Source organism: Lates calcarifer, linkage group LG20 (assembly GCF_001640805.2).
Source record: "Lates calcarifer isolate ASB-BC8 linkage group LG20, TLL_Latcal_v3, whole genome shotgun sequence".
Lineage (NCBI taxonomy): Eukaryota > Metazoa > Chordata > Actinopteri > Centropomidae > Lates > Lates calcarifer.
The window spans coordinates 21,709,931-21,726,145 of NC_066852.1; the positions used below are offsets into that span (position 1 = coordinate 21,709,931).

General features: G+C 42.8%; 1 protein-coding gene across 1 annotated transcript in view; it reads right to left on the reverse strand.

The window, feature by feature from the left end:
* LOC108893744 (protocadherin-16) overlaps positions 1 to 16,215 on the reverse strand; it is an 83,186-nt gene that overhangs the window by 60,369 nt on the left and 6,602 nt on the right. Inside the window, exons 2-4 of the mRNA XM_018692061.2 lie at positions 7,736 to 8,581; positions 7,413 to 7,610; positions 6,401 to 7,174 (exon numbers count right to left, since the gene is read on the reverse strand). Of these exons, the coding sequence (XP_018547577.1) occupies positions 6,401 to 7,174; positions 7,413 to 7,610; positions 7,736 to 8,563 (1,800 nt within the window). The 5' untranslated portion in view covers positions 8,564 to 8,581. The remainder of the gene's footprint in view (positions 1 to 6,400; positions 7,175 to 7,412; positions 7,611 to 7,735; positions 8,582 to 16,215) is intronic.

Sequence of the window (16,215 nt, forward strand, 5' to 3'; positions counted from 1 at the left end):
TCATACTGAAGAGAGACAGACAGAAAGAGAGTGAAAGAAGAAAACCCCTCACTGCCATATGGTACAGAGTATTGGGCTTAATGAGGCGTGAGGCCATCCTCTCCACAGAGGCATCAGCCAGTCAGATCACACATGAATGAACACTCTGATAGGTTTAAAACACAGCATATGCCAGCAGCTAGTGATATGGAACCAAACTACTGCTTCTGAGGGAAAAGGAAAGAAAAAGGAACGAATTACCCAGACCCGGGCCACAACCCAACAGCCACCAAAGAGCTGAAAAATGCAAAGAGAAACCTGTCTGATAAGAGTTTAACATTTTGAAGCTGATTGCTGCTGAAAATATTCCAACAGAAAGAGATATTGTCAGGATCAGCAGAGAATCTGGGCTCTGAAGTGGTGCCTCCACCAAAAAAAAGTTTAAAATACTATAGATAGTATAGTTTCAGTCTTGACAGATCTGGCAAACCTGTGGCTACTGCATGTAGCAGCATGTAATAATAATGCCCTCAACCACAGGGGGCAGCAAGCACGCTTCGAGAGGCTACTCAGTCAGATATAGGAGCACCTGGTTCACAGGTATTGGAAACAAAAAAAACAAAAACTTTGACCCGATGACCCAATGTCACTATATGAAAAGTCATTATATTGCCAGAGTTATTACAATGCATCCTTCATCTGGGGCATGGATGTGCAGCATTAAATTTCCTGGCAATCCATCCAAAACTTATTGAGACATTTCACTTAAGACTCAGAAATGGTTAACATCATGGTGGCACTAAAGGAAAAGTCAGAGGATCTCCAGAGTCAGTAGGCTTTATTCTGTAGGCACAATGAATGTAGTCTGGACTAAAGCAATGGACTGACAAGCAATGTTGTGTGCATTGCAAAAAATAGGGGTTCAACCAATGAAAACCTTTGTATTATAGCCTGAAGCACTTGCATGAGTGTAAATGCTCTGCTCTTTTAAAAAAGACATTACTGCCATGATGTTAACAAATAAAGCCCATCTCATTATCTAGAAAGTTTAGGGCTTGGGCGTGAAACTGAGATGGATTTCGTTCATGGCACCGGAGCCTCCAGTAGCAAACAGGTGATGAATTCACACAGAGTGTTGATGGATGTTATGAGAATAGTTCACATAGCAGACACACCATCCAGATCCCTCGTCACACACATTCTGTCAACATTGCTGGCAGCTGAGAGATGTGTGGGTCGGTGAGAGCGAGAAGGGGGAAAGGGACGGTAATACACAACAACGAGAGAGAGAGTAAGCGTGTCAGAACAGGGGCCAGCTGTTAACAGCATGAAGCGATTCACCGAATTTTCGATCTCGCTGGTGTCTGTTTGTGTGTGAACCCGGCCATTTGTCATTGCTAGTCACCTGTTAGATGCAACTGAGGCATGTGGTGACAGTGATCGTTCCGACCTGCAGCACCCACTCAGCTATTGATCCTAGCAAATTAAACATACTGACAGATTAATTAAAACATGCAAGACAAAGTTTCAACAGAGCAGTGCCATATTAAAGCACAGTTGCTACCGTACGAGAACAAGCAGGAGCGAAGACATCAAGCGGACAATAAATTTAATTCCCTCACACACACACACATTTTCAAGCTTAATAAAAACTAGAGTGTGTGTGTTGTGAGTCTGGGCTGGAGGGGAGCGTGCAAGCTCCAAGTGGAAGCTGTGGTTTGGTCTGGCTCTGGTTTCCACGGGGGGCGGATTCAGCGCAACACCAGCAGGAACCTGGTCCTGAGTTACAGGAAGCTTAAACTGAACACCTTCCTGCTTTCAGTGCGTCACCATATGTCTCTGGCTCTATTTGGTTTATCAAATGTGATTAGTCTCAATGTGCACGCATGTGGTGTGTGTTTTAAATATGATTAGTCTTTCCTTATAGAGCCGTATAGGCTTTAGCCACGGGGTCCCCAGCTTTGAACTTCACACCAAAAAGGGGCTGATTGCTCTGACAGACAGACGTGCTTTGTTTATCTAAGTGGTTTTGTGGGAAGTTCAGGAGGACTAACTCCACCTGTCAAAAGAAACCTATATGTTTTTGTTCTATTTCAGTCACCTGCACACCACACTCACACTCACGTGTTCATGTGTGATTTTCTCTTCTTCTTTTTTTTTTTACCAGCAAGGCCTGCTCAGTAGCTGAATCATGATTTCACCACATTTAACTGGTGAGACTGGATTGAAATCACCACCATCAGGTAAACATTTCCCCTTGACCAGCAGCTTGGTGTAATCTGCGCACAAATAACACAACTTTGCTATTTCAAATTGCTTGCAGTTCATATGCCAATGGTTAGGTTTAGGCACAAAAACCACTTGTTCAGGATTAGGGAAAGTGGCTTGGGTTGAAATAACAAAATACTGTTTAACAGCACTTAAACTCAAACTGTGCTCTCCTGCTGTTCGTGCAATTACTTTATGCCAAAAGTCCCAAAGTTATCCACCCAAAGCCTGCCTCCTCCTAATAAGCCAAGAATCATCTTATAAAATGAAAAAAAGTCACATGTCATCTGAAATGCATCACATGGACATGGGAAGGATTGGCATATCTCCTACTTGCAAAAATTGGACTCTGGCATATGCATACTGCACGCATTTTGAAAGTGTAAAGTTGAGTATTTGCACACAGATTAAAAAGAATGGGCTGCATCTATTCTCTGGTTTTCATCTCTTTCTGCTGGAAGACTTTCAGTAACAATCAGCGTCAAAATGTTAAATTCTTCATGGTTCAACCGCATGGCTCAGTTTCTATTCTGAATATTCCCGATACCACTCTTGCACTCAGTCTCAGGTCAGAATGTCAACGTCATTTGCAGGCTATTTTGTAATCTGTGCCACATTCATGTTCTTGTGGGGAGAAACCCACTGGTTTAATGGTTCCTCTCTCAGAACAAGCTTAAGCAATCTTATCCCCAATGTTAGCTAGGATGTATGTCGTTCTGTCCAGTATTTTGTACTGTGTAAAGAAATACAGGCCTGTAACATAGCTTCCAGGCTTTACTCATGTTTCAACTTAACTCCCGCCCTTATTTCTTTTTTGATTATCAAAATTTTTAAAGCACTGTATCAAACTGCACTCTACCAATGCACATTGCATCACTATTATACTGTTGTGCTGCAATGCCAGCGAGCCGTTCTCCACCTCTTTGTGTATCTCCCAGCTGAGCACATCTGCGTGTCTGTCGAGATGATTGAGTGTTGTTTAACAGGCTTGACCAGGAAACCACATGCTGAACATCACAGGGGAGATGCATCACCTGCTCAAAGTGAGTTCTTGGCTTCGACAGTGTACACAAGTGCACATACACAGATGTACAGTATGACATACAGGCATGTACATGTGTGTATAAGCAGACATGTAGACTTTTCCCTTCTGTTTTTTCTACCTTTACTCAAACTGATTTTTTTCTAGTTTGCATCTCATCTGTCGATGTGTATTGGTGCTGCATTTGAGGACTGGCAAGAGCATGGATGTCACTGCTTGTGAGATCAGCAGTAGCTTCCCAGCGGTCAGGTCATGCTGGAAGTGAGCATGTCATTGGATTTGACAGAAACTCTGCAAGGCACAAACCACACAGGAAAAGGAAAAGACGCTTAGACTCTGAAAATACAGATTATACCCAAGAAAAGGAGCAAGAGATCTGAAAGTAATTACACGAACTCAGAGGTATTAGTACTCATTCAGACAGGCCCCACTCCGAGCAGAAGATTTCAGCAACCTTTACATGCTAATAAGAGTTTTTACAAGCAAATAACATGATCCACTCTAAATATGCTTGTCACTTTTCATTCGGCCACAATTCACGCTGTTCTCATGACCTCTACCTTCTCAGGATATGAACTTGAATCAGATGGATGTGCACACACATACGCACAAACAGTGGCACTATAACCTCTCCTGCCTGGGAAATACTTTAAGGAAGCGGGGGAAGAGGAAAGCAGGGAAACCAAGAAATAAATAACCCCTTTGTGTCGCGGCTACATAAACAGTTCAGCACATTACAGATTACTATAGCGGGCAAACTGATAAGAAGCTTCCTACACACTATCACTGCATGTATATGTGTGTGTACTGTATGTGTGAGTGGAGGGTGAGAGAGAGACATGATGAGAAAGATACAGAGAAAGAGAAACAGAAATGGAAGAAAAACAGACATGAATGCAAGAGAAAGAAAAGAGGGAGACAGGAACAGGCAAAACCTGGAACTTGACTAAGGCTGCTTTTGGTAGAAAAGAGAGAATAATTACCTCCTACCTTGTGTGCGTATATGTCCCATTCCTTCATACAGTTCTTCTGATAACACATTTCCTTGTTTAGATATTAAACATTTGCTGATTTTCCTCCAATTTTACACAAAGTGTCCAAAATCCTAATCAGCCAGCCAGGCCAGTGTAATAATTCCAAAACCCAAATGCGATTGTTATCTATTGTAAATATTAGTACAATTCTGAGAACATTCTTCGTCTCGACTCTGTTCGGAACGTGACAAAAGCTCACAACCAAGTCGTCGGTGCCAAATAGCGTCACACAAAAATGTAAACTGGGCTTACTGGACCAGCTGACCCAATTCTTCACTTTGTCACTATCTTGACAGAGTAAAAATACCAAATGCTCTGTGATCTCGACAGTCGGTTGGCAGGCAAGTGGAGAAAATACAGAGCAAATCTGGAATGACATCCATTAGGCTATGATGTCAGGCCTAACATAATATCTGTGTGTGTGTGTAAGTGTGTGTCCTATCTGAGAGGCCACGTACACCATTAACCCCCCAAAAAAGTTTACTCCAACCACCATTATCCTGCAAATCGCAGGGCCTGTGGGGAGACTCTCGCCTGGAGAATCTTGACTCGTTGCGAGGAACGTGCCGGAATGAGCAAATCAAGCCTTATTCACTCACTCTGACATACTGGAAAACCACCCGTGATGTCTGGCATGGGATTACGCCTGCACCTAGTGCCAGAATAACTGCTGGCTAGGATTAGAAAAACGACTAACATTTGATTACAACTGTTGCAACAACTGGAATCGAAGTCCAGGGGGGTTATTTAGTTGGTTGAGGGATGTAATAATTCAAAAGAGCAGCCTAATTAGGAGCAAATTACAGGGTTCAATAATTCAGCAATGGACAGGCTGTATCTATAGAGAAGAAATAATAAATCATGTTAGAGCCTCCCTTTTCTTCTTTTTTTGCTCCTTCCACAGCTCAATCAAGCTCTCTTCATCGTTTTTATTTCATTTGCATCTCACATCACTACTTTTCACTGCATTCTCTTACTTCTCTCGTCTATCATCTTCCCTAAGGAGCAGGCCCATATGCCAGTTTCCACAGAATACCAGCCAGCCATCTTTTCCAAATGCATGTTAAATGAACCTGCAAGAATGTGAAATTCAACTATTTATCTAATTCCAGTTTGGTTGGCATGATTAGGGGTCCAAAGCCTTTTATTAGGAAGACTGCACTTTTAAGTTTAGGCAGAAGGTTTTCTTAAAAATGCTTAGAAACAGAAACGCTGCTCTCTCAGCTCGCCCGCCTCACAGCTGAGGTGTAAAACCAAACCTGTAAAAACAGTTGGTCTAAACGGAGCATGATGCCAAGTTGAGACTTTGCTGCAAGACAAACAGCCAGTCATCCTTTTTTCATTTCTCAGAAGAGGTCCTCCTCATATATGAGAGCTGCAAGAATCAAGATAAAAGCGAGACGGCCAAGCTGCCGCGAGATACCGAGGGCTCACCCTACGCTGCTGGCTGGGTTACCATGGCAACCTCACGAGGTGAGAGAGAGGACATACCAGCATAGAGTAAATCTCCTCACAGCAGCTTCAGGAATGCAGGTGAAGTCTCACTCCCTGCCTCTCTCTCTCTATCTCTCTCTGTTTCTTTTTTCTCCTACCTTTTATAATCTTTTCCCTTCTAAATGAACACACTGAATGACTGCTTTTCTCCTCTTACAGCTCAGTTTTTTATGAATCACATCACAATGCGTCAGCGCTTCCAAGTGCACCATCCTTTTATGAAATAGGACTTTGAGACTGCTTTTCATTTCAGACATGACTTTGATTTCCAGACTCATTTATATTGATGTATAAATCAGGCTTTTGCCAGGGGAGTAATCAGAGAGGGCTTAAGGGGAGGGTGTGAGTGAAAAGAGAGAGTGAATAAAGAGATGAGCGCACAAGGGAGACGGTGAATACTTGGTTTTGGCTGCATAAGTAGGACAATAGTGTTGTGGCCAACACGCAGCAAGATTGAGCACCATGAGAATTAAAAACGACAGTTCCATTACAAAATAAAGACGAGTACGACGGAGATGGAGAAAAAGAGGAAGATAAAAGAAGACTGAGAGGAGAGAGTAAACTTTTTCTGGGTTTTTCTTACCTCTAAGAAGCAGGTCCCAGCTGGGGTGTTCTCCTTGATCGAGGCATTGTAGAAGCTGCTGGAGAACACAGGTGTGTTATCGTTAACATCCTGCAGCACAATGTCCACCTTTGCTGTGGATGACAGCGACGGGCGGCCGTTATCCATTGCAACAACAGTCACACTAGGGGCTGGCTCTGATTCGAAATCCAGAGCGGCTGCAGTGGTAATGATCCCCGTCACTGGGTCAATGGAAAACCAATCAGAATGAGAGTTTTTGCCCTTGAGGAGGCTATATCGAACGTCCCCATTGGGGCCCTGGTCCTTGTCCCTGGCGGTGACCTGAAGAACAAAGGATCCAGGATACACAACTTCGGGAATGGTTTGTCTGTAGGCCTGCTGGTCAAACAGAGGGGGGTTGTCATTGACATCAGTCACCTGGATGGTGAAAGATGACTCTGCCCTGAGGGGAGGCGTGCCAGAGTCAGTGGCCATCACCCTGAGGTCATATGAATCCCGTTCCTCTCTATCCAAGACTTGGTCTACATATATCAGGTAAATGATGCTGTCCTTGGTTGTAAGAGCAAACTTCCCATCACCCCCCTCGAGGGACACATTCACGTTGGCGTACTCTCCATAGTCTGGATCGGTGACAGATATTCGAGCTACGTACTGGCCCGGTTGGGCTCCTTCTGAGATCCTTGGAGAGCCGTCCTCACTGAGGAAGATGATGGTCATGGTGGGCTGGTTGTCATTGTAGTCACGGACATGGATGGTCACAAACGCATTGGTCACCTGGAAAAACACAATGGTGCGTGATTCATGTTATGTTAATTTGTGTCACTTTATACTGCAGGACTACCATGACATGTCATTATTTTCTCATTCAGCTCATTAGCACAAAAGAAGGGAAAACAATGAACCTTAAGGATTACATGCTTTACATAGCAATATATTACGCATCATCATTAAAAGCACTGCACATTGTGCTTAATGCACTGTAATAATAAGGCTGTAGCCATGATGCAATTACCTCAGGGTGGCTGGCGTTATCCCTGGCCTGGACCACCAGTTCATGGACCCTCTTTAGCTCATAATCTAGGGGTCTATTTAAAGTGATGACCCCTGATTTCATATCCATGACAAAGTAGCGGTCAGGGTCACTCTGACGCCGGTTGATTTCATAAAGCACCAGACCATTATCGCCCTCATCCTCATCTGTTGCAAACACCTACAAAGACAGGGAGGTCAAACACTGAAATTAAAATTACCGTAGTGAATCTGTATTTACAGAGGCAGGAGCTATTATTTAAAGTAATGAGAAACTACACAAATACTGAGAAATGTTTGGCTAACCTGTAGGATGCTACTTCCTTGTGGAAGACTTTCAGAGATAATAGCGTGGTATCTGCTCTGATTGAAGACCGGCGCATGATCGTTGATGTCAGTCACGATCACCTCCAGGCTCATGGATCCCATCCTTCTAGGTGAGCCCCCATCAAAGGCCTCCAGGACGAGGTTGTACGATGAGCGTTTCTCCCTGTCCAGCAGTCCATTGACCATCAGGTCCAGATACAGCACCTTGTTTGCAGCTCTCTTGGTCTCCAGTCTGAAGGCCTGGCCCACATTGCCCTCTCTTATAGCGTAGCCTTGGGTAGTCAACTGGTCCTTGTCTGCATCAGTCGCAGGCTCCAGGGAAAACCTTGTCCCCAATTCTGTGTGCTCAGGGATCTTAAGTACAGCTTTCTTTTTGGGGAACACAGGTGCGTGGTCATTGATGTCATTGACAGTGACTGACACCTCGATAGTGAGTCCCGTCATTGTTACAGCGATGAAGCTATAGTGGTCCCTCTCCTCACGGTCCAGGCGGCGTGCGGTCGTGATGATGCCCGTGGTTTCGTCAATGTTGAGATCGCTGCCGACGCCTGTGCCTTCATGGTCTGAGATGAAGTAAAAACTAGCAGTTACACCAGGCGGTAACCCGGCACTGATATCCCCAACAATGGTCCCCGCGGGCTGCTCTTCATCCAGCTGGAGCTCCAGTGCTCCAAGGACAGTTGTAGACTGAATAAGGACAAGGACGATGCAGAAATAGAAGAGTGGCGTTCGCCGCCAGGGACTTGAACACACGCAGGGTCCACTGACCCAAGCCCTCCGTCTTGACCCTTTACTTGTTACCGGCATGGCTGGGTCCTGCTACACCTGGTAGAAAGAAAAGGAGGGAAAGAGAAAGGACAAGAGGTCTGTTTTATTACATATGAATTGAGCAATTGAACCACTTTTTTCATTCTCTCCCTGAAAACATCTTGAAAAGTCACTCGATCTGTTAGCACAAAATGAAAACAAATTGTCCTTTTTTTTTTTAGGTGGAGCCTGTATCTTAAATCCTTGCATGACAATGTGCTAACACTTTTACAATCCAGAACTTATATTAGAGACACTGCCTGATGAATTTCAGCTTTTTCCCCATAAAATGGATATACATAACATTTTGGAGAGAGCTCCTCAGCTGGATCAGAAAAGATCTGAAAAAGCATGAAAATGGAAATCTCAGACTGTCCAGGATCCACATTGGCTTGAACCACACTGAAGACAGAATCATAAACTATATTTATCTGAAGGATAACAAATTATATTCACTGGGTGAGAACATTTTAAAGTGTCCAGAGTGGTCACACACTGAAATCTCGAGGGAAAACACATTAAAGACACTGAAATGAGCATGAAGATCCTTTGTAAGATTTTTATACCCAACACAGATCAAGACAGCAAATGCTGTCACACATACACACTCACAAATGAATGGAATGCATGGGAAAGTAAGTATATAGCTGCTTTCATGGGGAAAAGCAGTCATTTAAGACTGTAAGCTTAGCCTCTATGTTCCCCAAACTCTAAATCATGCTGAAATCCATAAAGATAATATCCTCCTCATCCTAATGCTAAATCAATCTTATCAGTCATAGGTTGAATCTAATCATGAACAGATACACACTCTGTAACTGTCCACAAATTCGTGCATCAGTCCGGGGTCAAATTCTTCATGCCAAAAATTGTTGATGTTTGCTTTAACCTGGTGTGCCACTCAGATATGCTTCATCGCATGGCAAGATCACAAGAGTTTAAAAGGCAATCTGAAATTCACCTGACACTGTTTGAGTTATTCTGCAGCAAAACCACCATCTGGTGCTTCCAGCAAGTTAAAACAAACACCAATAATTATTTGCAAATGGTATTTGACCCAGGTTTGACACACATACTTTCGCACACTACCATAAAATTCTGAAAATACACTCATAACTGTTCTGGCAAGGTTAACCTGTAGGGCTGCACTAAACTCTCACGAGATAGATGCACATTTTACCCCTTGATGAGGTCTACAAATATTTACATTATGTTCAAAATGAGACCAATTGTTTATGCATGTTCCTCTAGTATTTATAAGGAGGAGATTTATGGAGCGTATAACTCTTCAAAACATCCTGCAATGAGGAGAACCATCCAGCCCTGACATAACTCATTCATCACACTTTGAGAGCAGCAGGATGCTGCTTTACACCAATCTTCTACATTGATCTGAGCATTCATATCCAATGTCTGTGGTATGTGAATACATCCTGCTTCTATTAGTTAATGTTTGGGACAAATTATCAAAAAAATATATAAATGTGTGATGCAGGCAAAAAGCCAGTAGCAGAGAGGAGGTTAATTGTCAGTGGAGGGTGTTGGCCCTTGCTGGTCAGCCATATTCACCCAGACAATCACTCCCACAGTGCATGTATAATCTGGACAGTTAACCTTAGGAATGTCTTCCATCTCTAGAGAGAAAGCCAGTCTGCTGCCGGCTGCAACATGTGCACATACGTTGAATTGAAGATCATAGACTGACCTTCTTCTTGCAGACTGATGGAAAAACTGACTACTACCGGTATATAATAATAAGATGAAAATTTTCTTGCCACTAGATAGCACTTGTTCACATGCGTTGGTTCTACTGAGCAAATACCACCATTATTAATTTTAGATTTACAAGGCTCATGAAAGACTTTTTAGAGTGTACATAACACAAAGTCAATAAAAAAACATTATTTTATATCCAAGGAATCCTACTGTAATCATCCAATCCACCGGTCTTTTTACTGACCCTGGCCTCCTGCGGTAGTTTACAGGGCCTCTGAGGAGGAGAGATTAATAAAGTCTATAGCTCCGCTGGGACAGAGAGAGGGACACGGATACTGGGCCCTCTGGTATAGTCACTGACCTCTACATCTGGTCCAGACGGCTGCTCTGGACAGTTGCTGCACTCCTACACAAAGAAGGAAGCAGAGCTAAGACTGAGCGCAGGCTGCGTACACACCCTTCTTTTGTTGTGTTTGCTGTGTGCCAAAGTAGTTGTGAGTGTTTGTCTATGGGACTGTGGTGAACAGAGCTGGAGGAAAAATGAGAAAAGAGGGGGAGAAGTTAAAAAGAAGAGGTCTGGTAGAGATAATTAGGGGGTGAGATGATAAAAAAGAAGCCCTTCTATACTGCTGAAAGGGAAATTCAGAGTCAGAGCAAGGCCCTTTGGAGACCCCGTTCTGACTAAATGAAGCCAGAGTACAGAGCCATAATGCAGACATTGACAACACAAGGGAGAACAAAAAAAGAACAAAGCAGAGAGATGGAAAGAGTGGATTTAGGACACAATAGAAAAAGTAACATTCTGAGGCGTGATTACAGTTTGATTTGGCTTGAAGGCCTTATTGTCTTTAGGGACCACTGAGCTGCGTAGGTGAACCTTATGATTGAAAAATAAAGTTAGAAAGGGTGTATTCCAAAGTGTGTGAGTGCATATGTGTCTTTTTTTTTCGTCCTCTCTCCCTCATTGCTTTAGCTGAGTGTCAGTGAAAGGTTATATTGATGAACAGATCTCACGGCTGCGATCTGTCACTGTCAATGAGTAGTCGGCCCATGACATCATCTCCCTTTTGACGTGTGCTGTAATACACTTGTGTTTGTCCTGGAAAACACAAGCTGATGAGAAATGGAGAGAGAGCAGGGGCTAAAATGTAGCTCATGCTGAAAGGATACTGGCTTTAACAGATGGTCAGTGGAGTAAAAGACAACCACCTGATTCACTCCCTCTAGTGGCTCTCTTTATAACACTCTGCTAATGATGATGAATTATGTTCCGAGTAGTTTAACTGAATCAAGAGTGTATCTAATTTCACCTAAAAATGCAAAATGCAGAGGGGATAAGTATAATACAACAGCTTCAACTCGTCTCTCTGCTTCTATGGATTTTAATATGTCTGTGTCTTTGCACCCCTGCACAACACAACACATGTGCATGCAAAACGTGACATCATCTCTGTGCGACCACACTGACAGGCAGGACAGACCCAGAGGGCTCCATGCAGTCTCAGCCACATTATATCTGGCATTGCACCCCCATAATCTGCCTCTGCTGTGCACAAGCCTCAAAGCCTCAAATACATGGGCCTCGACTCTTAAGTACTGTTACCATATAATAGAAAACCATAGTGTTTTCTATAGGATGTACCATTTAAAGTAGTAGAGTATGTGTGTGAGTGTGTTTTTTTGCTGTCGTATCTCAGTTGTGAGGAACAGCTTTTCCTCATGCGGTGCCAATTCTTGAAAGGCCTCCCTATCTCCCCCGTCCCCTCCTCCCACCTCCCCTTCAGTCCATCCCCTCTAATGGATTTAGCAGATCTAACTGGGCACGCCATAGCTACCCGTGGCCAAGCTAAACAGGACCCAAAGTGACAAAGTTCCAAGTAAAAAAAAAAAAAAGGCCACTCCATACCGCCTCTATCTGAGCTAGGTTTCTTGTGTTTTGATGGAACAGCACAAGGTTGTATTCAGCTAGTTCCTCTGCAGTTGAGAGGTTTGGCAAAGCCTGTACATATTTGGCAGCCACTCATTCAGCCTTGCCACTGCTTCTGTGTCACCCAACAGAGCAAACACTGGCCAGACTCTGTGATTGACACTAAATTCTGACAGGGGAGAATAATAAATAATAAAGGGTAAGGTTGTCAAAATGAAATACCAAAGTTAACACCAGAAATATGCCTACCACAAAGACAGACATTGGATGCAACGTTGCATTTGCATATTCAAAACCCCAACTGCAAAAAATCAAGATTTCTGGAGGAATTTTCACATCTTGTGAAAGCTTTGCTGCAGTCTATGTCACGCCTGTGCTCTATATGATGTTAACATACCAGTTTTGGTGCCACAGAAAAGTGTGAAAAAAGTCATTTTTACGACCGTTCTCAGCAAGTGTACAATTACAGAGTGGCTGGAGCGATGTCAAATCTTTAAATGACTGAGAATGAAAGGTTAGGGCAGGTTGTGGTGACACAGGCTGCAGTGGTTTGCAAGTGGTAAAAAAGCTTTGTGAGAAGAGGGAGGGAGGGAGGAGAGTGTGGTGGGGGTTAAAGAACGGAGGAATGCTTAGCATCTCAGTTTTCATGTCGTTTGGGTTGTGTGCGTTCAGGGGGACGACAACTATGACCCCTGTCTCCACTTGAGTTGCCTTTCCCCGGAGCTCTGGATATAGACGTCACCAACAGCTGTCACCAACACAGTGACCATGTGTGTATATTTGAGTCCCCATCTATGCACATATACATCTGTTTCCTCAGCTTCTCTTTTACTTTTTCACCCATACAAGAGTCTACACTAAAGATGGATATCAATTTCAGTTTCCTTAACTGACTCCATTCAAACAGAATCGGCCCTGATCCACTTCAGACAGCCAGACGGCCACTGTCTGGACACTTACATACACACTGAAATATACATGCATGTGCTGCACCAAAGCACAATCAATATTAATACTACTACATGTAGAGAGAGTTCATGACTGTGTCACCCTGCAGCCGTAAAAGCTCTCACAACCCGGGAAACCCAACCTATCTGGGTTGTGGAGACTGGTAGAGTAAATAAGTGAGTTTGAATTAATTATGACGAAGTGAGGACCGCTTCCTCGGCTGCTGAGTTGTTAATCTGAGCCACAAATACATGAAAAGGCAGGCCGAAAAAGAGGATGATCATTACTTGAATATTTAAATATCTCCTTTATTTTCTCTGATTTAATTCAGAACCATACCATTTTAAACTCTTCTAAAGAGGAACAAAGCTGTAACATTTTTCCCAGTTTACCTCAACTCTGTGAAAGCTCTTGTTTTTAATTCTGTCCATGAAATGCTGCTCTGGAGTTTTATTTTATTACCTATTTCCTATAAACGTCCATGTCAGTGACATCAGTGAGGCTGCAGAGGGTGCGGGAAGAGGAAGAGCAGGAGGGGGGGGGGACCACGTCATCGCTCACAGTGAGCGCGAGCCTCCGTGCCAGGAGCCTACTGAGACCAAAAGTCTGAAGCTCAAGTCCACACTTTGCTTTCATATTACAGCTCTTGTTCTATTCTGCAGAGGAGAATCAAAAAGACACTAGCCCTGATCAATAAAGTTAATGCTGATTGCATGTGAGCGATTTTTGCTCCAATCCAAAGGTATCTGGAAAGTGAGATATTTTTTCATGGTTTGGCTCCACACTCTCATTTGGATGTGAAATGATGCAATGAAAATGAGGTTCAAGTGCTGACTTGTTGTTTAAGGTTTGTTTTATTCTCAGTCATAAAAGCCCAGTCCTACTTGTACAGTATGTGTCCTCATTTTAGGGTCAGTGGTATTTAAGATATTACTCAGTAAAATCATTTTTGGTATGTCACTTCCTATTCCTGCCATGCAGGAAAACCACCAGCAGGTTCCAAGAGCTTGTTGTGCATTTTAATTCATCTGAGTATTGAGCTATATTTGACTAATGTATTCTGCAGTGTGGCACTATTACAAGTCACGAGTGCTTAAAGTTATCACGAGTCTCATTTCAGTATAGTTCTGTGACAGAACTGTATGAAAGGAATGTAACACAATTTTTTGCATCTCTCTCCTAACTTTCTTACTTGAATCCATGGGGATATTAGCTGGGGAAAAACAACTGCATAAGACTCTGAAACTTTGCAGCAGCATGACAATTCAAAGCTGGTGTTATGACTCAGATTTGTTTATTTACCCACACAGTGGATGTCAAGCTGGAATACAGTCACGCACACTTACAAACTGCACCAAGTCCCCTGTGACAAAACGTCCTAGATTTCACTGCCCGACAGGCCAGAAGGAGACAGAGAACAATACAGTGAGAGATGGAAGAGCAGAGGAAGAGGAGGAACTAGAGATGCAGGAGAAAAGTTTGATTCTGGTTTCCTTTTAAAAAACAAAACATTGATACAGTGGCAAGAGACAGAAACACAAAGAAGTTAAACTTGGTGTGAGTGAGTGTTGACACATGAACATAAATAATGTACCCTCTGGAACATCAGAGGGCAAGTGAAAACACAGCCGGAGGTGATTCACTGACCTCTTAACCTCCAAGGCCATGCTGCCAAGTGGATGTGAAGAGCGTTTTGTTTCTCTGATAACCGTGTGTGTTTGCGTGTGTGTGTGTGTAGGAACAAATGTTTTCAAGAGAAACATGGAGAAAGTGGGTGGAATTCAAAGAAAATGAGGACAAGAAATAGTGAGGTAATAAAAAAAACTAAAGGTGGAGGGCTATCAGAGTCAAAAAAACAGAAGGAAAAAAAGGGATGGAGTGGTGAAATATCCCTGAAGGTGAAGCAGCAGCTGCCATCTTCCATCACTCATCGCCCCTCCCCATCAGGGCATGTTTAATATCCCACAAGGGCAGGTTGTCGAGCTGAACCATGTCCATGCCTCTCTGTCAAACATTATTACCTCACGGGTGAAACTGAGATAAATACCCTTATGGTGGCTCAGACCAAGTATTTCTCTATTCATGATTTTATTTTGTGCTCTATCTGAGAAGAACATCCATGCAATCCTCTGCAGCAAAAACCAGAACATTAACTGGAAGCAATTTAACATCGGGAAATATTTCTGTCAGTCTTACATGTGGAAAACATTAAAATGCACAAACAAACAAACAAGCACTTAATGGGTCCAGTTGGTCTCATATTGTTCTAAAACATGTTGCATGCTTAACAGTTATGGTCATTTATCAGTTATGGTGAGCTTGCTATATTCAGATGTTAATGTGATGCAAATCAAAGGCAAATAATCACCAACCACTCTAGAGTTCATTATACTGCAATTATAATCAACTTTATAAGTATGATTAAATTATTAATTTAAATCTCAATAGCAATATTTACCTAATTACTTGTTTGATTTCTGCATGAGTTTGTAGTATAGACACTTGTAAGCCCAGTGTATTGCCTCACATTAATTCCCTGGAGGGTTATTCTAACCTTAAATACTAAACTCCAACCTTTACCCTGACCTTAACCCAGTCATAACTCCACACCTAAAACTCTAAAATTTTAAACATTCAACTTTGTGGGGACAGGAAGTGTTCCTAAGTGTGAGGTGAGTCCCCACATCTGATCACTACACAACAGGCGCACACACACACACACACACACACAGGATCTAGAAGAGTCAGAGCATTCATCAATGATGAGGAAAAGAGGAAAAGTTCAAAGACAAAACACTCAGCTGATAGTCAAAACAGGGTCAGGAGAGAAGAAACCAAAGATCCATCCTGTACTTTAACTAACACACACACAGGCAAGCACACACTTTAATCTCTTTGCATTCCACCCAATGAAATAACAGCAACATGGCCCTAACAGCAAACCAGGCACAAAGTCGTATCAGGTCGTGTTATTTTTACAGAAAAAAACATAAATATTAATCAAAGTGTTAAAATGTGTTGTTGAAGAGTTTGCCAGCGAACAGAACAAGTCTCTTAGGGT